Source organism: Cryptomeria japonica, chromosome 7 (genome assembly GCF_030272615.1).
Source record: "Cryptomeria japonica chromosome 7, Sugi_1.0, whole genome shotgun sequence".
Taxonomy (NCBI): domain Eukaryota; kingdom Viridiplantae; phylum Streptophyta; class Pinopsida; order Cupressales; family Cupressaceae; genus Cryptomeria; species Cryptomeria japonica.
Window position 1 is genome coordinate 556,242,821 of NC_081411.1, and position 23,466 is coordinate 556,266,286.

Here is a 23,466-nt window from a genome sequence, read left to right on the forward strand (position 1 = left end):
ATATTGATACTTCTATGACCTGTTTTGATGAGTTCATAACATCTTCATCATATCCTGTCGTCACTCAGCAAACTATGGTGGCTATCCAGACGGACACTTCTCCCAAGGTCACCACTGTTATTCAAACAGAAACTGCTTCTCCCTCCATCCCACAATCAGAGTTAATGGCTTTACCTCCATGGCTCAATTCCTTCACTGCAAAGAGAAGAAGCAAATGATCTCACTTGATCCCTTCGACTATCAACAGTTGAAACAATCAAAACCTAAAGCTGTGAAGAAGGCAAAAATAGTTTCAAAGGTGATCGTTGATGAGAACCGGATGAGAGTGGCAAAGATTGCTGAACCAATATCAGATAAACCAGTTGAAGAAATGCAAGCAGCTGATTATCGGATCACCAAAGTTCAACTGGGTAAACAGACTCATGAGGTTGTCAAGCACGATGCTCAACAAACAGTGGCTACATTGGTACAACGATATGATGAGGTGTTGACCAAGAAAGATCAGCTAGAAGTAGAGAATCAAAGACTCATGGCAGCTATCCAAAGTATTACTCAACCTTCAAGTGGAGAAGGCCAAGTACCTATTTCTTCTAGGGTCAGTGAACCAATCCAAGGTATCGAGAGAGCCGCCCAAAAGGTTCAAGCCTTAGACACCTGGGTTGATCAACTGCATGATTTATGCTCACAAGTCATAAGACAGGTATTTGAAATGATGGTTAAATTGGAGATCATTGAAGATAAGTTGAATCAAATCTTGACTGCTTTCAAGCTAAATTTGGAGAAGGTTGAGGGAAATTTAGTTTCTTGGCGAAAGATGCCTCAATATCAGTTGAGCGTTCTTCAAGTGCATGATGTGATTCCTTCTAGAGTCATGTACATTGAATATGAGGAACTCCTGGAGAACAAATCTCTTGTTCTCAAATCACTCATTGAAGAAATTGATGAAACCTTAAAGTTGCGTGAAGCAGTCTTTCAAGATGTAACCTCCCATTGCAAAAAGGCATCCTGCGACATTTTCAATCAGAATGATGAGCTGCTGCTCGAGGAAGTTCTTGCAGACCTACAACTCAAGATTCATGATGAATGGAGAAGTGATCAATTCTCAGGCGCTTCCATTCAAATATTGATCAAGTATCAAACTAAGTTGCAGGAAATCCAGTCAGCATTGGAAAAAGGGAATTCCACGCTATGCCAATGCCATGATGTCATCGTAAAAACTAGGGTGGTGGCTATGAACACTCATGAACCAGATCCTAATGAATTGCAAAAAGTTATTCAGAAGTTCGATTTATTCGTATCTTCAAGAGTTGCAACTTAAGTGTTTTTAGCACTTGTAAATTTTTAAAAAATTGTAATTTCAGAATTGTAGTTTCCCTTTCGGCAAGTTGTCATCACTTGCATTTTTGTAATTACTTGTAAGGCAACTACAAGTTGTGTCCAATTAGGACTGTAGTTGGAATAAGTCTTAGTTAGTTAATGAAGTCATAATTAGCTGTTGAATAGGTCTTGGTGGTTGAGGGAATTTCTCAAGTTAGTTAGGATCCTCCCATCTTTTTCTCAAGGCTCCTCTCCTATAAATAGAAGAGAGGGTCCTTTGTAATCTTTATCTTTTGGAAAAGCAAGCAAAAACTCTGCCAAATTTACAGCAAGAAGTCTTTGAGCTTATGTATGTGAATTGAAGGTTTTGAAGAATAATAAAGAAAGATTACTCAAGTTTTGAGGCTTTGAGCTACAAGTTTGAGTTTCATTCTTTTTATTTGTTCTATGCAAAGTGTTTCTAAAGGAGCTTAGTCCAATCTGATTTGAAGTCTTTGAGCTGCAAGTAGAGAAGATTAATTAAAATAGGAAAATCTCTAGAAGGAGCAGCAAGTCTTTGAGCTTGCGTCTATTCTTGAGGAAAAATTACTGTTCGATAAGAAATAGCAGCAAGTCTTTGAGCTTGCATTAGTTCTTGTCTTTGTGTTAAAAGAATAAATTATTCCAGTCTTTGAGCTGTTGTCATTTATTCATTGTAAAATTTAGTATAGAAAAGGGTAGATAGGACTTCCAATAGTCGAGTCTTTGAGCTTGATATTGCTGTCCCGTCCCTAAGGAAGTGACGGAAGTCTTTGCGCTTTCAAGAAACTTCATTTCCTTTCTCTCATTTCACTTGAAAGTAGTTACTGCTGTTCATTTTCAATCGCTATCCTTTTCTGTGAAGAGAAAAGGGTATTGTCTTTCTTGAAGAAAGAAGGAAGATTGTTGTCCCATCCTGTTTTTATTTCAGTTTTAGTTAGATAGGGGGAGCCTTCCCTTAATTAGGAGAGTTTTTACTCGTGTGCTGTGGTTGAAACCACAATTTTGTATATTTCCCCAAGTGTACAAAATTTTCAACCAACATGAATATGGATATTCTCGCAAGAATGAAGAAAGAAAATGTATATCATAAGAAAATTCTTGACTCTCAAGGATCTAATAGAATTTACCCTGATTGTATATGACACAAAGTCTACATAAAAGAATTAAAAATACAACAAGAATAATATAGAAAGTATGAATATCTTTTGAGTTTTGCATCGAATTGCAAATAGCCAAATGGCAAATACTTGTGGTCTTGTTAGTTCGCATATACTCTTGCCTTGTGTTGGCTTCTATTTTCCCTTCTGTGGTGTGTTAATTTTCCAGCTCTCGGGTGCATTTAACTTTTAACTTTTAGGAATTTTTGTTTTATTTTAGGGATTTTTGTTTTATTTGTGGCAGTCGGCACCTTTTGCGTGTCTTTGGGAGACTGCAGTTGAAAGTCTCCTGCAATCAGAGACGTCTCAGTCAAGGTCTCTGGTACTGGAGACGTGTCTTGGTCTCGAGATGCGTCCCAAGGGGTCGGAGATGCATCTCTGTGCAACTATGCTGCTATGTTACTCCAGCAACTGCCACTGACAATAACACAGCCACCAACCTGCTATATGTGGCAGTTTTGACACTTGAAAAACAAATCAGTTTGCAGGTCTGATTATGAAGAATTTTTAGTTGGGTTGATGAAGAATTTTTATTATGATCCTTACGAATCATCAAAAAGGTACCTAAGGACTCTATGAGCAAGGCAGTAAAAGAGGCAGTAAGTGCCATTATGAAGAGGCTTTCGCCAAATCTACTAATCTTAGAGGACATATATGACTCTCCAGATCCATTTGGGATCCTCCTAAGGCCTACAATAAATATTAGTTTTCTTTGACCTACAACCTTGCTTCTGATTTGGCAAAAATCTAAATATTTGGTGGGTAATTACTAATACAAGTTTTGACATGAAGTGTTTTGATGTCTTTATTGAAAAAGTTTAAAATGGATGAATATAAATGCAGTGGTTTTGAATTAGATAAGACTGAAAATAATTATGCTTATTAATGATTATGGAGAACACTTGCATCTGCTGAAGTAGCTTTTCCTAAATGAGCTGCAAATTTTTCTATGTATTATTTTGGTTGTGAATTTCTAGGATCATCATTGTGTACTTTCTTGTATTCTCGGATTTGAGCTCGATACGCATGTGGTTCTTTAAAAGCATGGGAAAATGACTCTGGGTTTGTCCGAAATGAGCTCCGATGAAAACGGATTGGATTTTGAAACATTTTCGTTCAGACTGCAACGGATCTGGGGCATTTATGTTCGCTGCTCAACCCACACGAATGTGACTCTTTGATTCGCCATTTTTTCCAGTTTTGGGACATATTGCGTTGAATCTATTAATATAGCTTTTACACTATCGGGACAAATTTCTTTCCGATTAGCAATGTATTTATAATTTTTATTTATAATATTATAGTATTATTATAATTTTATAATATTGAAATTATATTGTAACATATATATTAATATGAATATTTTATTATTATATTATAATATATATATACACACACAGACAAAAACCAACCCAACACTAAAAGATTTTTTTGGCCGAACAGGTTACTTAACCTTATTCTTTTACCAGGTAGCTGGATTTGAACCTTGCATGCGCTTAACTAGTCTTTAATAATTGTGTTTGACATTTCAAGTTGTGGAGATGCTTTCCTTCCATTTCTAGATTCGTATTTATTATTATGTGTCTAATCTTCACTCATGAGTGCAGTAATGGCACTGGAGTCTGAGGCAGATGCTCTTAATCAATTGAACACCGACGACCTTGAAGGAAAGGTTGGTTATTGTTTTTCTGAGCGAAATTCATTTTTTTGTTTGTACATCTTATCTGATTTTGACGCTTTAGACTTTATTTTGAAATCTCAAATGCATTTTATCTTTTCTAAAACAGTTTGCACTGTTGGAAAGTTCTTCTGTTGACGACGACCTTGCAAGTTTGAGGAAAGATGTTACCGGAGCCTCTAAAGTATGGTTGGATTCCTACTTGGTACACTAGATAATGGATTTTTAACTTCTTGGTTTTCTTTGTTTAGGAAATATAGCCTATAATTCTGTTTTTGGCTAATGGATGAAGATTCTTTCACCAAATATATTAGTGTCATAATAATTTGTTTATTAGTATTTATTGTGTTTATCCTGATCTGAATAGCTGGACAAAGGAAAGGGGCTTTGATATTCAATAATGGATTTTTAATATACACTAACTCTATTAGAGTTCTTTATGTTTCAGAGACAAGAACTTCCACCAGGTCAATCACCTGTGAGCTCAAGGCCATCTTATCCCTTCAGAGATTTGGAAATTGAAAATGAACTGAACGATCTTCGAAGGAAAACAAAGGAATTTTGATAATATAATATGCCAAGTTTGTACCATATAACTAGAGTAGGTTTAGTGGGAATGATAACCAAGGCGGGATTTGTTTTTCCTCTTTATATCCTCTTGCAGGCTGTAATTCCATTTTGATTATGCACCGCTTTGACTTTCATTGTGAATATCCAACTTGCCATGCTAACGTTGAATCAATGAGAAGTTAGAAGATGTCATTTGTTGGATTCTTCAGTCATTTGTTCAGAAGTGAGATGATAAAATTACTTGGTGGATGATTACCTCCACTTATTTGAAGGACATTTTCTGTTTTTAAACGAAAATGTATCTGTAAAATGTCTTCTATTAATACATGTTGTGCAGACTTAATTTTGTTATTATTATCGGCTTAGGTAGTGAATGTTATGTGGTGGTTATGGTTAGAGCAACAGCTGTGCCTTAACTAACTGTAGGTCCTCAAATAGTACACCTGCTGATGGGGCAATGACACCGATTTTTATGACACTTCCTCGTAGAGTTTGCATTATATTGAAGACTACCTCTGAATAATGTATCAGCTTCTATATTCTATGCAATTGTCTCTGTATGAACTATGATTCCTATTATTTACTCGTGACTTGTGCTTTTGGTAGTGTAGTTTCAGAATTCAACAGTATTAATAAGGGATTTCAAACATTTGTTAATTCAGGATCTGCCTTTATAATAATGGTTGCATCTATTCAAATTCAAAAAGCATGCTCCTAGAACATTGTTGCTATTAAACATGATTTTAAGGTTCAATTGTCTTGCATTGCAGATCCTTGCCTCGTAATTTACAAGATATTCTGGCTTCAATACATCTCCAGAGCAACTAGCAATTTCCAGACATCACTATTCATTTCATATGAAAAATTGCCATTATTATTGAGTCAACGAGTTGTTTCATCTCACTAACAAGGCAGCATCATATATAATATATGTAACAGGCAAGCACTCAATGATGTATTTTATCATGCAATCTTAGCATATGAGGATACCAAACAAATTTAAACATAAACCATAATCTACATAATCTAGAGGGTGCACGAGCATTAGTACTTATGACACATAAGGAGCATGGTGTATGTACCGTGGACAAAAATAGCATAAAAAGAAGCTTTCCATCATTTTCTCTCAAGATGAATCAGTACCAGGGGAGGAAAAGGTTGGTTTCTTTCATTCAGCAAAAGATCAAAAATCTGTTTTGGCCAAAACCTGAATATATATGACTATATGCACGCAGAGTCTCATACGCTAAATAAACTTAATAATTTTTATGGTTGCATGGGGGGAGTGCCTTGTTTTTAATTCCCATTTAAATTAAATAAGAAGCTGCAATTAATTCTCCTTGAGTTGAATTAAAAAATAATCATTTAAAAATATTAAGATATAAAAATAATAGCAGCTAGATATAGATATTTGTAGCCTTTTTGGTCACGTTTATCTTTTCAAAATTTTGAACACAGTGAATATATAGGATGGCAAGACTGCTATATGTTTGATATATTATTATTAAGCTTGTTGTATGTATTTAATAATTAAAGCAGCAAAACAAGGGTGCTAACCCTATACAAAGACATGCCAAAAATGCTGCAAACAAGTGGTCATGAATAAACCTCTAACAATAAAGGTCAAAACAGACCATACATAGCACACTAGCAAAATTATTAACATCAAAGGCAGGTAGAAAAATCACCCACAACTCGGGGAAGAGATTGGGGAGATGGGGAAGGTATTGGTTGATGTTTGTGAAGGATGGATTGGAGGGGGAAGATCTTTCCTCTGCCAACGAACAACAGTCCAGACAATGCTATCATTTGGAGCACCAACACAAGGGGGACCGAGAGGGGGGATCCACAAAGTGAGACTGTCAACACTAGGAGCAGAAAGCTAACCAAGCAACAAAACCTCCACTGAAGGTTGGAATAGAGCAGAAGAAATAGACGAAGAAGGGTCCGCGGGTCCACGGGTCCAGAGGGGGCCACATCAGAGGCAAGAGGTGGAAGAACCATTGGGCTTGAGGAGGCCACACCAGTAGCAGGAGGCAAACCATCATCCTAGGAGGAATCATCAAACATGTGAAGAGTCATCAGAGGAAGAATCGAAAGCTAGGACAGTTAGTTGATCACCATTAGCGTCCTTCCACCAAGTTGCAACGCCCTTATGCTGTGAGAGAGAACAATCAATGGCCAAGTGATTAGTAGAGAAGCAACAACGACATCAAAAGGGAAGGCCCTTGTAATCCAACGATCGAGTCCATGGCCTATCCCCAACCATGAGAACCACATCCACATCCTTAGGAAGAGGCATGAAGATATCAATATCTATTAGAATGCATGCAAAAGTAGAAAGACCCATTAAAAAAGTAGTGTCGTCCACCTTCAAGAAGTGATCAATAGAGTTGCCAATGGCTTCAAAACAAGAATTCTCCCAAAATGAAGGGGAAGATTGGGAAGACGAACCTACACTGGACGCACACTGAGTGGTTTAGTAAGAGGGTTAAAGTAGGTTGACCATAGTTTATCCGAGAAAGAGTGGATGCCCTTGGGCCACAACTTGCTCAAGATCAAATCATGATCGGTAGTAGAAACAAAAGAAGCAATTAAAATACCCTTAGCACAAGGGAAAAGCTCAATCTTCATCACCCATTGATGAAGATTTGGGAGAGAGCCAAATACCAATGAATCTACACATCAACTTGTAGCGTTGGTAGAAGTCCACATTTTCTACTACATCTTGGCCACAAACCACAATAGGGGAGGTCTTATCACAAGTAAGAGGATGAGATTTCCCTTTGGGAGGAAGGGCAATAATAATAGATTTGGCAACAAGAGAAAAGCTTCGTCCACTAGAAATAGAAAAAGGCCTTGGAGGAGGGACTCCAACACCCACAACATCGGTGGCAATTGGAGGAACCTCATCACCCACCAAACTTACAAGAGTCCCTATGATAGGAGGTAGGGGAAGCACACTTGTGGCTAGAGCAAACCGAGAACTCCCACGAGCAGGATAGGCAAACCCCTTGGCATCACAACCAAGCCCAACAATCTGGGTGGAAGTAGAAGCGGTCGAAAGTTTTAAAAAAAAATTCGTTGGAGGAGTGGGAGCAATTGGAACCATGATATAAAACAATGTTATGAGAAATGAGTTTGTTGTATGTAAATATAAATCTATAAATTTATAAAAAATTCTAACTTTTATATGATTATAATGTATTTAATTCATTTAGTTGTATGTAATTATAATGTATTTAACCAAATTTAAAAATTAAAAATTAAATGACAATTAAATAAAATGAAATTATAAGAATTTTCATTCATTTTGAATTTGATAATTAAATATATTATTAAATTTGTTCTATGATAAGAATAATTTTTAAAAATAATGATTTTTACATGGTGAAATATTAGTAGTTATATGAACTACTAAAATTTTAGAGATTAATAAAAAAATCATTTAATAATTGGTCTATGGATTAAAAAATGTTAAATCTAAAGTTAGTTTTTTTGCATTTTATTGAATGTTATTTTTTTGGTTTTACCATCTCTTTTGAATCCAATTGTTTTATGATAGTGTCAATTGAGTTTTATCTCTACAATTAGTGTTTGTTTTGATTGTCTAATTGTTATTTGTGATGGACCTTTTTTGGTTTGCTTATGTTTATTGGTATTTGTTGTTACTTGTCTTTGAAGTTGCATTACAATATAAAGATAATAATAGAAAGATACTTTAGATCTTGTCTTTAGGGTTGATGCTACTCCATTGTTCAATAGTCTAGTAAATCAATTCTATTATATAAAGTGATTCCTTATTGGTTCGAGCTTTCAATAATTTTTATGTTGCTTTCTACATCAATTGAATTGATTTTATTTTGTCCATGGACTACCTAGACTATATTTACCCATTCATATTTGGGCTCCTATAAGGGATATTCTTTTGACTACACCTAATAAAAAAATGTATTTGAAGGTGCATATGTAGAAAACCTTTTCTTTTCCGTAGTCCTAAACATATTCATTCTATAGTACAAATAGCCACACTAATGACAAATTAAGATCATATTAAAGCTATAATTTATTAGTGTAAATTTTTATATATTTAATTATGTAACTTTGTATTATTTTTAATTAGTACTAATAAGAGATAATAATGGAAGGTAAAAATAAACATCTTAATCTCTTGTAGATATAAATGCTAATATGCTTTGTACACATAATTGCTTGTTTGATATCAATTTTTAATCTAATTAAACATGTTCTACCATAATTAAGGTGAAATTAAAGTTATCTATTTGAAACAACATTGTTTTTCCAAATAAGCCTCTTATGCATGATCATGCTTTTGCAAGGCTTATCAACCAAAAAATGTTGAATCCAAAGAAAAGTTTTTCCTCTTTATTGAATGCATTTTTTTTCTCTTTCACCATCTCCTATAGATATAAATGCTAATATGTTTGATAACCATAAGCTTTTATCTAATATCAAAATTTAATTGCATATTTTTAATTTAATTAAAATGTGTCCTTAAAATAATAATAAAAGTTATTTATTTGAAATGATAATAGTTTTTCAAAATAGTCTCTTATGCATGATCATGTTTTTGCTAAATTGAAGAATATCTACTTATAATGTTCTTTTAAAGACATTCCCACATTGGTAGCCATGATGTAGGAGACTTTAATCAATGAGGGATATATACGTATGTTCAAATGCTAACCTATTGAGTGGATGTAGCCCTATAAATTGCCAATGAAGAAGGGGAAATAATGCATCATCCTAGAGATAGCAACTTCTGTCAATTTATGTGATAAACCAAATATAGCTAATAGCCATGTGAAAATAAAATATAATTGGCCATGCATTCTTGATTGGGACATAAGAAAGAAAGATTGGAACGTAAGATGGAAAGTGAAACTCTTTTTTTTAAGCAAAAGGCCATGGCCTATAATATATTAATAATAATTGAAGATTTACATATACTTAGATAAAAGAAAATGACACTACCTCCTTCCCCCTACTAGATACAATTCTGAAGGAGCAACCCCCATTTAATGGACATGGGGTCATTTGAAAAAAGCCCTCAACAGAGACTGAATGAGACAAAACCTTTCCCGATATGGACAACAACAAAACTAAACTCGTACAAACGATGAAGCGAGATTATCAAAAAATAAAGAGACTACATGTTTGAAAATGCCATGCTCAGATCTACCCAAATTCTACCAACTTTAACCTGCCACCCCAACTAGAGAAACTTTCATGTTACAATTCCTGATTCTTGAGATGAAGCGGCCTCCATTGGAGTTGGGAAAGAAAGCGAAACATTGGATTCAATTAAAGTTTTATTTTTGATTGTTGGTGAAAGTATTTACTTACAATGCCACCTTAAGGATGTTGTTGCATTAGGAGCCATGATGACATAAAAATATGTGAAGAAACTTGTTTTGATACCATGAAATTTTGTTAGGAATTATAGTGCATGACATAGGATAATATAATAAATAATTAAATAACTTATCAATATCAATTTATTGTATGTTAGTTATTAGTTAGTTATTGGTAGTTGCAGGTTGTATGACTATATAAAGTCATTGAATGTTATAATGCGGAATTGAAGACGATTAAATGAATTTGTGGTATTAGAACCTTGTGCTCTTCGTTTGTTTTCCCATTTCCAATATTTTATTAGAGCATGTTTTATGGACATTGTTGGTTGCCTTCAATACACTTTTTTTCCTCTCTAAAGAGGTAGTGATGCATACAAGGGAAAAGCAAGGTAGACCACATGCAATGACCATCAATGCATGTTCACCATTCTTTCATTTTATCATTAGAGGTGCAGTGTAGACCATGTGCAGATCTCTTGGCATCCATCATCCATGTGCATTTGGTTTCTCTCATCTTTCTAGCTTGTTCACTCAAGAGTTTTTCATTCCACTTAGTTCATTTCCATATGAAAATTTAAATATATATTTTAGTTATGAGAGTTTATTTATTTTAAGATTAATATAATTTTATCATGTTGCTCCTTGATGGATAGTCATGTCATACAAAGAAGAAATTATGTTTACATCAGAGACCATTCTATTATTGGTGCATTGGTACGAATCTAATGGTAGTTTAACATAGTCTCACTAAAACTACAATACCTCTCTCATTTGTCAATAAAATTTAGAAATTCAAAATGTCATAGAGAGTTGGTTAACATGAGCACAAAACCTAGAAATATTTTGGGAATATTATGGAAATGGATCCTTTTATAGTCTACAATACTGGGTGATCTATATTCAGGTCTACAAATGGCTTATAGTATGGGACTACCATGTACTCCATGTAGGAGGCACCTAACTATGCTACGAATGAGGCATATATACCCTACCCCCTACAGGATTTGGCCTTGTGACCTCTGTTTCAAGAGTACAAGTTCTCCACTATAAGTCCAACTCAAATAGTTTATAGTTTGAGGCAAAAGACAATGGTATTTAAATGGCTATTGCCAATTTAATTTATATTTTTCATTTTGTATGAGCCATAAGGATGTAATAAATCTTAGTTGCACATTGTAATTGAATGCATTATCTGTAGAAATTGACATCCAAAGAAAACTATTCATTGAAGGGGGGCAAATTTGAGGCATGTCAATTGTGATACTACAACATCATAATAAAGTCTTGGTGTTAGCACTAAAGGTGGGTGTTAGAATTATAACATATGACATAGAGTAATGTAATAAATAACAGGTTAACGTATTAATTTTAATTTATTATGTGTTAGCAATTAGTTAGCTGTTAGTTGGTTGTTGAGTAGTTGTAGGTTGTATGACTATATAAAGCCATTGAATGTAATAATGTGGAGTTGAAGATGACTGCATTAATTTGTGGGATTAGAGCCTTGCGCTCTTTGTTTGTTTTCCCATATTCAATAAATTTTTCTTTGATATCAATGAGAAATTTGATAACCATATTTAAGGGGAACAAAGTGGCCTTGCACTTTGAAAAAGATAATACAAAAAGGCATATTGATTCCTTTATACCAAAACTATTCTATATCAATGAAGATATTAAAAACATTGGAGGAATACTCAATTCCTCTATGCATAATTTTTTTGAATAAGAAACAATCTAATTACAATGGATTGCTAGAAGGAGTGGTTAGAGGATATGCTCTCTCTCTATACACCATTCCTACACATGTGAAGTAGATATGTTAACTTAGTCAAAGTACATATTCCAAATAATATAATGCAAACCTTACATTTGTAGGGCATTTGATGAAAGTGGTGTTACTAACACATATAGGTGCCATAATAGGTGTAATGTGATAAAATAAGAGAAAAAGTATCCTAAATGTTACCACATTTCTCGATGTTAAGTGTTGATTTTGACTTTTTCATGCTTTTTCCCTTTGTGGTCTTGTCAAGTGAGTTGACCAAGTTGTGTTATATTACCTCCAGTTGGTTAAACCTAGATGGAAGGGTTTGTGTGAGCAAGTGTAATATTCAGCTGTGTTTTGAACTCCCTGAGTATGGTTGACTTTTATGTTTTTGCCTTGGAGTTCTTTTGGGACTGTGTAGTGTCATAAGGAAGTGTGGCTTCCGAGTGGGGGCTGCACCCAAAGTGGTTGACAGGATAATCCCTCGAAAGTTGGATAATTAAGTGATAATCTAATAATATATTAGGGGGTTTGGGTAGCTTAAATACTAATTAAGTTTAATTGTACCCCTCTCATGGTTGAGTGCTCGTATAGACTCAGGATGCAGTGGGAAGGTTTGGAATGGCAAAACCAACAACCTTGTCCTCAGGAAAGGTTTGTTGGGTTCGCATGAGACTTGGATGGGGTCAGGGGTTCGGGAGAGGCTACCAGGATAACCCAGGATGGGGGCTGGGGCCTATGGAGGCCTGCCAGGATAACCATTCCAAGCTATGCGATGACACTCTTCCCTTATGTTCACTGATGTGTAGTCTTGTTGATGTCACCTGGAGTATTATTGTGGAGTCATATTTGTGTGTGTATGTTTTATGTGGTTACCCGATGTAATGTTTGGACCATGTGTGCATTCTTGTGGTTTGCTAGAGGGTCTTATTACTATCTCCTAGCATGGTGAGGTGGTTCCTTTATGGGCCACATGGTTGGGTGGTAGTGCCACTTTCCATCGGGTGTTCGTTCCTTTCTTGCGAGGGTTGGCTTCGTAGGTGTTCTGATTGTTCTTGTGGATTTGATCATCTCATGTACCCATTGGATCCTCTTTGTTCTTCTTGGAGTATTTTTGTATTTCTTGGACCTTATGTGGTCGGATGCATCATTTGTTTATGATTGCCTTCATGACAAGATGTAATTTTGATGTAATCATTATGTACTCTTATGGGAACTCAACTAGACACATAGGAAAGAGACACATGTTATGAATACAATATTTTATAGTTTGATTAATGAGGAAGGATAGGTCCCTTCAAATTACCAATGAAGGAGGTGAAATAATTTATCATAGAGATTGTAACTGTTCTTAGAATCTTAATTTCTTTTAGTTTATCATTGGAAGGTTAAAAATTGTACGTGTTGTACTTTTTCCTTCATTGTGGACACTTTGGCACATTTATCCTAAATACAATGACTAGTGCACAAATTGTATATTTCTACATTAAAATTGCCAATTAACTAGAACCTAGCTCAATCATACCTCCACACATCTCAAGAGTCCATATTCATTTTGTATCTTATCCATTCATTATCATGGATTACAATTGTGATGCAAAAAAGATCATGTGTAAAGTCGATAATGTGAAAATGATGCCCAAATATTGAAATTCAAATTTAAATATGGGCCTAAGCCAACTCCTTTCGAACTAGTTGTTACTTGCTAACTTGAGTGTAAAATGTTGATTTACACTCTGGGGTGTTGTGCAAAAGGACAAAACCTAATCAAGTTTTAAGGATCTAAGTAGAGATAGATCTAATCAATTCAAGTATATTGCATTATCTTACAATAGCATTTATATCATTAACAACAAACAAGCCATATTGCATGATTGCTTGATGTGTCTTTGATAATTGTTCAAATCATTAATTTGGATCTAAGGATTGACATAAAGATAAGATCCTCGCTTCTCCCAAACACGTTCATCAATATTATCTACTTTTCTAACATAGATTCTAGACATTGAGGCAAATTGATTCTAACATGTCATAAGCACACAAGTAATTTTTATAGTTAACTGCCAAATCCACATATAAGTTTCATTTCGCACGATGTATACTAGAGTAGAGAATATATAATCTTGCAGCTTGTCAAGGCATACAAATTTCAATTCTTATCATAGAGAACTAATTTGGATCACAAAGCATAGTCCAACAAATAGCTTTGTTGTCTCTTCTAAACTAAGTTTTAGATCCCTTATTTGTCATTTCAAAAATTGTGTTTAATGTTGCTACCATACCAAATCATTATCCTTGTGTGTTTAGTGAATAGTTTCTTATTTTATTTACCCACCCAAGAATATTTAAAATATTGTCATTTTGTGATCTCTTTCAGTTTCATACCCCTTAGGTTTTGGCCTTTAGGGTTTTATTTTAATTTTATATAGTTTTGGATCTCCTTTGTATACTCATTTTTTGAGTTTTGCATCAAATAACACCCTTATTTAATCCTTATATTATTTTTAGGGTTTGTGTGTTGTGTTTATGCTAAATTCTCTCTATCTCACTCATCTCTCTTTGAGAGAAGTCTTTGTTTGAATCCTACAATGGCCAAGAGTCAAGCTAAGATTTGAATGTTAAAAAATTTATCCCTCATCTTAATGGGGATGAGGAAATATTTTATCATGATGCCTATTTTGCATTGATGGATAAGTAAGCTATTACTTTGATTGTTGATATGTTATCTTATGATCTTGTACATTTGGCTAGTCACACAAATCCTATGTACACATGGTTGATGTTTTACACAATTTGCTAATTCCTAACCTATATATTTTTCGAGTTGGTTAAAGACATATATAAAATAATTAATTACTCAGTTTATATGAATTGTGTGTTACCCCTAACCTCGATCTCTCCCTTCTTTTGTGCCTCTTACTAATTTTGTTTCTCTCTATGGCATACAATTCATTCCTCCTTCCACTCCTAAGTTTGAGCTTCTCCTTATTTCTACTTCTCACCTTGAGCTTATTAGGCATGTACCTCACCTTTCCTCCACTTCTTCTCATCCCACTATTATTCCAGCTACATGTCATATTCATCCTACTAGTGTCATGCGTATATCTTATCCTACTCATGTCACGCCTTGCAAATTTCATCTCACTTATGTCATGCATAAATGGATTCCTTATAGTGTTTCTAGCAATCATCCTCCTATGAGTTTCATGTTCATTTCTCACATTACCTATCATAATTATACCTAATCCATAGTTTTGCACATCCCACCTCTAGTGTCCTCTTTTTGTCCTTGACACCTTTATTCAAGGCGTCATAGAATGGAGCATAAAATTGATACCTTAGGCAATGGAAGTAAGGATGATGAATTTATGAAGGCACAATATATTGCAATTGTATTTGAGACTAAATTATAGACTAATAGTTGGTTTTTTGGCTCCTTGATTCAAGATGCATTATGTCAAAGGTTATCCTATTGCACATTTGAGATCTTTCACAATTGCATGTTTATATTTTGTATGTGAAGATAAATTGTTGGGAAATTTGTTTCCATGTAAATTGAAAGACTATGCTATATAATCATTATTTTCTCTTCCTATGGGTTTACTCATACATTTTCTTAATTGGCCAAGGCGTTCATGCATCATTTAAAGGTGGATATGGGGTTAAAATTGTGGTTTAGGTTTTGTTTACCTATGAAAAATGGTTAGATGAGTACATTAATGATTATGTCATAAGATTTTAGTCCTTGTTCTCTAAAATGAAACATCAACTTCCTAGCATTGAGATATAAGGTTTGTTTGTTAAGGGACTGTTGTCTCCTATCCAACAAAGAGTGTATCTAAACAACTATGCTTTAGTTATGAAATTTTTGTGCACATTTAAAAAAATTGAGTCAAAATTATTATCAATAACTCTAGTATGGTTCTTATCATGCTCCTTTTATGCCTTTCTACCCATTTAAGCGCCAAAGAAAAATAACTTTCAAAAGGGTAGTGATAAACAAGAAAAAATTGTAATATCGATGTGGCTAATACTCTGAACAATATTCTTACTTTCAAATCTCAAAATTTTAGAAAGTTTATAAGGTTGAGTGATCCCTTAGACAATGTGCTTAAGAGTCTACTTTATACTTATATGATTACACTTCTTCTTGTCTGCCTGTTTAATACATCTAGAGTGATAGCTTAAAAATATAATAAGAATGCATTATGTAACTACCATAGAATTTATGAGAAAAACATACAATGTTTGCATGATTTTGAAACATAAAGCACATATTTGGTGATAATAACATCATCCACATAGTAGCTTTCACCTATCAAGCTTTCGTGATGTCTACGTTTGTTTTTCCAGCCCAGTGGAATTCAAATTTTGTGCCTGTTGCGACCTCCTGCTCTATTTCGTCTATGTCCATTGCACCCTCCTCCTTTGCTGCACTGGCGAGATTTGTCCACTCTGCGCCTCAGTCTTCTATGGGGGTCGATGCTCTGCATTGCCCTCTTCTTGATGCTGGCATTGTGGCTACCTTGGTCGGTGGTGGTGGTGCTACTCCTACTGAGGATGGTGGCCCTATTGCTACAAGTGCTAAGGTCCCCCCATACCTTCTTCTATTGCTAGTGGAATATTTTTTTCTCATGTGGCTAGATTTACTACTCATCCTACCAAGGGGAAATTTCGTCCTCTTCCTTGTTCCACGATCTCCCTTGTGGTGGTTTGTGGCCAAGCTGTGGTAGAAAATGTTGGTTTCTATGAACGTTGTGGGCTAGTGTTCAGATTTGTTAGGTTTTGGCCTTCTCTCCTTGACCTCAATTGTTGGGTGAGTGATTCTTGGAAGCCTTTGGTTGCTGGTAGTATTGAGCTCTACCCTTGTGCTAAAGGTTTTTTTCATTGCTTCCTTTGCTTCTTTTGATGATTGTGATTTGGTGTTGGGTAGGTTGTGGGCTTGGGGAGTTAACTCTCTCAGTCAAATTATGGACAACCTCTTTTAACTCTCTTATCGAACCACTCAATGTGCGTCTGATATGAGTTCGCCTTCCCAATCTCTCCCTTCAATTCTAGGAACATTCTTGTTACGAGGACATTAGTAACTCTATTAGTCGATTCTTGAAGGTTGATGATGCCACATCCTCTATGGGTCATTCTACCTTTGCTTGCATTTTAGTCGGCATTGACATCTCTATGCCTCTCCTTAGATATGTGGTGCTTATGGGTGGGGATAGGCCATGGAATCAATTGTTTGATTATGAGGGCCTCCCCTTTTGTTGTTGGAGATGCTTCTCAACAAGACATTTAGCTTCAAATTGCTCTCCATATCACCATAAAGGTACTACTACTTGGTGGATAGATGCTACGGTTGATCATTTAACGATGAAGGCTTCTGATTTTGTTGATCCTGATGACTCTTCACTAGCATATGACAACTCCTCTTGGGATAAGTTTGTGCCTCTTAGTGTTGAGGCCCCTAGTGACCCTCTGGTTGCTACTGGAGTGGCCCCTTATAGCCTTGAGGATTCTACCCCCGTTGCTCCTATTTTGCATCAATGTTCTTCTCTTGGTGAGTTTGCTCCTTATGTGCCTATTTTGCAGCATCAATCTACTCCAGTTGTGGATAGAAACTCTGTGGGGAACTCCTTGCTTGATTCCTCCTATGATGTTCGTAATAGTAGTATTTCTTGGAGTGTTGTTTGTCGTAGGTGAAAAGGTAAGTCATCCCCCACCCCCCCCTCAAAATTTGTTGTGTCAAGTTTTGGGTGTTTCTCCCCACTCTTGAGTTGGGTTGTTTCTAGTTTGATAAGCCTTTAGCAGTGGTCTTTTGACTTGTTGTTAAATCCCTGTCCGACCTAGATTTGTTTTGGGTTAGCACCCTTATTTTATTATCTTTATTTTGCCGCCTACAAGTTGTTGAATAGATGGCCAACACCCTTGTTTTGTTGCTTATTTTAATAAAAAAAGGTATTAATGATGGGGCAATCATTCAATGAATCTGAATAAAAAATTGAAGATCCTTAAATATCCTTTTTGTTCTCATGGTCAAGATAAAATGTATATTTATTGGAGGATGGTAATTAGGTACATGAGTATATGTACAGTGATGAGGCACATGAGCATATGGATACTTTTGAGAAAAATGTTTATGATATTGATATCAATGTTCATACATGCAAGGATTACTTTTATGGTATACTTCATGATAGAGTTGTTACTTCTTCTCCTAGCTCACTAATCACAATTTTCCCTCACAATAATTACTGTGGTCCATTATATGTTAGTGGATATGCATTTGACAAGCACTTCAATGGTATTCTTTTTTCTTGATCAACCAAGGGCTAATGTCGATTATATTAAATAAAATTAGCAAATACATAATAGTAAAGTTTAACCAAGTCTAAAAAAGATAACTAACCAAAACCTTGGCTACAGCCAGGAAGACAAAAATACCCTTCTAGGGCATGACACGAAGGACATCAACATTGTAGAGTCTTTATAGAGAACGAGAGAACCAAAAAAAAAACTACGACAAAACATTCTTATCTGAGCATGATGGAGTTAAGAGTGGAAGGAATATTATCCAAATGGAATCATGAAGGTCACTGAGTTGGAGAAGAGGGACCAGGAGCAGCCGAAGTATCCACTAAACGAACATGCACTAGGACCCGTTGACGAATCAGCCATGGTTCTGGATAAGGAAAGAAAACCGACACCTCCAAAGGCTCAGGACCAAGACCAACCATAATTTATTCTAGGTCAAATACCCATTCCTCCAATATTTCATCTGAAGCTTGAGTAGAAAGGCCATACCTTTCAAAATATTTCTTAATCTAGTTCATATAAGAAATCTTAGAAAAATAAAAGAAAGACCATAAGAAGTTTGCATTTTCCTTGCCTAGAAGGGCTTCTCCGCCTCAATATATAAAATAAGGAATCAAGGAGGAGGTTTTCCTCCACGAATAGTTACCATATAGTCCTTCAGCAACTAAATAGTGAGGTTCTCATCTATATTCCTTAAGACAATACTTCAATCCCCCAACAAATCTGACTTAAGAACCTTCCAGCAAAGTGCTTCAATTTTTTCTTTTGAAAGGCCAGTATGGAGAAGGGTGGCAACAAACACAACTGGAATATCCATATTTACCCTCTATTTGTGTTTGTTCTGAGAAACTCATCTCCCAAAATGCATTTAACCGCCCTTATTATAACACAATTTGTAACATTTAACACCTCCTTCATGTGTTTCTCTTTGATTTCGCTGAAGAATGCCATCTGTCTTCTGGAGGAGATAAGCCTGATAGGGGAATCCATAACCTCTGCAACACTTTGAGAAACCTGCAAAAATAAATACCTCAAGAAACAAATTCTCGAGTTTACATCCGGAGGATAAGGGAAAATGAACGATTACGACAAAAAGCTTGATTAAGAAGCAAAGGGACTTTCAACTTGGAAAAACCCCCTAAATTCATTACTCAAGACAAGTTGATATGACCTGTTCTTTTTAATAAATACATGTTTGAAAACGAATTTAGCGGAGGCACCAAATTTTGAATGCTAACTTTATGACCAACTACCCAAAACATACTTTAGCCAAAACTAGAGTCCATCAATGATTAAAATCTAAGTCATTCACCTCTGCCACCAAACTAGCAAAGATCTTTGGCGAATTTGATGACAAATTCTATGTGGATCCCAACCTCTGGTAAATTTTTTCATTAAATGCCCCAACAAGAAGGCGACAATCATTTAAAAAAAAACCCAAGCCTCAACTTGTCCAAATAATAGTCCTTTATGCCAAATAATACTTGACTATTGATGGCATAAATGCTAAATTTCAAATGAACTAAAACTGCAAAAGGTCATGAAAATATGGAGAGAAATCAAAGCCAAATAAATTCACCCCCACAATTATTAAGACACACCCGAGAGAAGACACTAAACCAACCAAATACAAACAATAACTACTAAATCTATCTGTTGAACCTAAGTTCAAATATTCGGGCAGAAAAATAATGTAAATCACTCTACTATTGAGTCACCTATCTCTGAAGGTCCATAAACTTTGATGCATTTCTCATTAAAACCATCAACTCCCATGTTTGCTAAATGATCCACCAATCCGTTTGCCTCTCTAAAAACATGATTAATGGTGAAAGCATCAAATTATTTTAACAAATCAATGACCTTTTTTTAGAAAATAGTTGAGTCTCCAATTTGGGGTGCTACCAATCCTTAAAGCATTAATAATAATGGTTGAATCTCCTTCAATTTCCACTTTCTTAAGACCAAGATTCCTATACATAGATAGTTCTTCAATAGCTGCTTGAATTTTTGTGACATTATTAGTATCCTCTGCTAATGCTTTGGCATGTTTAGCTTCAACCACTCCATCTGAAAAAGTGGATTATACATCCTACTTCCGAGGCTCCAAGATTTCCCCGAGAGGCCCCACCAAAATTCATTTTAAACCATCCTTATTTTGGAAGAGACCAGATAATCAATGCTCTTTCTTTTAGTGAATCCTTACCCCCATTCCCAACAAAAGAAGGGGTATTCAGACCAAACCAATTAGTCTTCATTTTGTTGTCCCAGCTAGAAAATTGAGACTTTTTAGACTTATGCAAAGAAAGTCTACTATTATCTACTTCTACAATGGCCGCTTCAAGTTTGTTAATGAAAGTCTCCCATGGCAAGTTTTCCCCTTGGAAAATTCTTCTGTTTCTTTCCTTCCAAAGCTCCCAAACTAAAATTGAAGGAGAAGAAATCCATAATGAATTAAAGAGACTAGAGGAGAAAAGGTTAGGCCAACTTTTAAATAAACTCGGAATGTCATTTAGAACAGATGAAATCCAGCCTAATTTGGCACAGAGCCATTACCAACATTTAAAAGCAAAGGGACAAGACAATATAATATGATTAATTGATTCTTCATCATGCTCACATAAAAAATAGATAAAAGGGCCCGCAAAGCCTAACTTCTTGAACCATTCTGTTGTTAAAATTATGCCTTGTAAAGCAGCCCAAGCAAAAAAAACGGCTTTAGGAAGGCGCCTTTTATCCCAACAAAGAGAAATAGGTATTTCCGTTCTCTCAAAGTTATGTTTTTCAACTAAAGAATTGTAGCCATCTTCAGAGTTATAACATCTTGAATTGGCCCTGATCCAATAATCGAGTCTGAACCTACTTTAAATACTAAGGATCTTTGCTATAGTATATCCATCAGAGTTTTAATTTCTACTTTATCAACTGGAAAGTCCTCAAATATTTTCCATTTACATCCCAAAGGGTGATTCCCATCTACCAGTTCAATATAGTCCTTCACATAAACTCCCCACCTACTTTATGTGATAGCCTTAAGGTTATTCTGTCTCATCAATTTATCTAGAGCAGAGTATCCACCCCATGAGTCTGACCAAAAGAGAGATATGCCACCATCATTAACATTCCATGAAATCTGATCTGTTATAAGATTCCTACAATTCATAACAAAATTCCAAACCCTAGAACCTTTTGGAGGATTGTGGACCCTGAAAATACCTTCCAAATTCATGTCATCCAAATATTTACCTTTGAGAATTCTAAGCCATTTCCAATTGGAATCCTTATAGATTTTCCAAGCTAATTTTTCTCCTAAAGCTTTATTTTGCCATAATTGATTCCTCAATCCAATACCCCTATAGATTTAGGTCTACAAATCTTATCCCAAGCGATCAAAGCCATTTTTTTTTTTCAGCCATTCTTTTTCAATAGAAAGATCTCATTTTCTTCATTAATTTTGAATTTGGTCCGATTGGAAGATATAAACAAGACATAAAATAAATAGGTATAGCAGAAAGGACTTCTTTTAGCATTATAATTCTTCCTGCCCAAGAAAGCCATTTTGTTTTCCAAGATTCCATTTTTTTATCCATTCTTTCTCCCATTGGATGCCATATTTTGGTTGATCTCAAACTCTTATCTAAGGGCAAACCTAGATACAAACAAGGGAGTTTCCCTTCATTGAATCTCAACAAAGCTAAAATTTGTTGCTTTATCCTCGGCTTCACATTAAAAAAGAAAACTTCTGATTTTTCTTGTTTTACCTATTGACTAGAAGCTTTAGCATATATTTTGAGAATTTTCTTAAATCTAGTAGCTTCTCTTCTATCAACTTGACCAAATAACATAGTGCCATTTGCAAATTGTTGATGAGTAACAACCTCAACTGAATTAGTGATCTTAATACCTTTGAGTAGACCATCTTGTTGGAATCTCAACAATATTCTTATTGAGTTAACTAATTATTAAAACATGTGTACACGATAAATTTTATTTAACCATCATATTAATCAATAATTTTATGCAAATTCAAGAGTTTCTTTGAATATGATTTATGTAATTTTGATTGAGACTATTGGTTGGATCATTTTGTATTTAGATGTGGGTTTAAAATAGATGTTCAACTTATGTCATATTATTCTTCCATAGCATGTATTTTTAGTTTGACATAGTAGGCCATGGATAAAGCAATGCAAACTAGTATTATCTATGTTATATTGCATCCAATATATTCATAAGGAGAGGTGGTTACCATTCATAGAGATCCATATGATCTCATTTCAAATTTGAGTAATTTTACATTGGATACATATATAAAAAGGCTAAAGGAGCCCCCATTTTAGAGACAAGATCTTGTTCACAATTTTATAAGTATCATGTGAAATAAAGAAAAATAAGCAATACACAAGGCCTTGAAAACCTAAAGTGAAATAAAGAGTATTTACTCTCTTACATGTCATAAAACAAGTGAAGAAAATATAGATATAAGATGAATGCTATTGAAAATGACATTATTATGACATATGAGTGTCTCCTACTAATACAAAGGATGAATTGCCTCCAAATATACCAAATAAAACAATTACAATGATATATCTAAAGCACCTTCATCTTTAAATGGATCTTAAAATTGGGTACGAAAGAAAGATCTTAAAGTTAAGAAAGCTCAAACTCTACACATCAAAACTGTAAAAAAAAGAGAAAATTAGATTGCAACTAAAATAATGATGACATATTACCAGTAGAAGATTTTGAGACATAACACATACATTTATTATAACAGAATGATTCTTAATTAATATTTTTAGTAGATAAACTATAATCATGGAGATTACTCCCTTTACTTAAAACAAATTAATTATATTGCTTATCATAATTGTAACTAGCCTTGGATTATATATTACTAAGACAATCTATATATGAAATACTACATGAAAATAGAGTATTAAGTTATAAAAAAGGGGGAAAATTCATCCCTCAAACTATCTCCATCATTTTATCACATAGTCTTCAAAGTTGTCCAAGATAAATGCATTGAGCCATTCTATGCCTTTAGTGATGATGATCCCCATACCTTTCTTTTTTGTTACTTTTGTCCCTTTGGATAACTTCCTCTACTCTTGTGCTTCCATCTAAACACTAAAAGAAAGAAAAAATTCATTTCCATATTTTACAATAAAAAATATTTTATTGAAATGTGAGGAACTTGAATTTTATTAACACTAAATGAATTTATTGAATGAAATTATATTGTATGGTTTGAGCTACTAGTTT

The 23,466-nt window shown here is 34.7% G+C and overlaps 1 protein-coding gene across 2 annotated transcripts in view; it reads left to right on the plus strand.

The window, feature by feature from the left end:
- Nucleotides 1-5,097, plus strand: part of LOC131031155 (probable membrane-associated 30 kDa protein, chloroplastic) — a 60,603-nt gene extending 55,506 nt beyond the window's left edge. The window contains exons 9-11 of one of the 2 annotated variants that reach the window (XM_057962197.2): nt 4,103-4,167; nt 4,283-4,378; nt 4,622-5,097. In XM_057962197.2, the coding sequence (XP_057818180.1) occupies nt 4,103-4,167; nt 4,283-4,378; nt 4,622-4,738 (278 nt within the window). In that variant the 3' untranslated portion in view covers nt 4,739-5,097. The remainder of the gene's footprint in view (nt 1-4,102; nt 4,168-4,282; nt 4,379-4,621) is intronic. The other variant, XM_057962198.2, reaches the window with a different exon arrangement.
- Nucleotides 5,098-23,466: the final 18,369 nt, after the last annotated feature.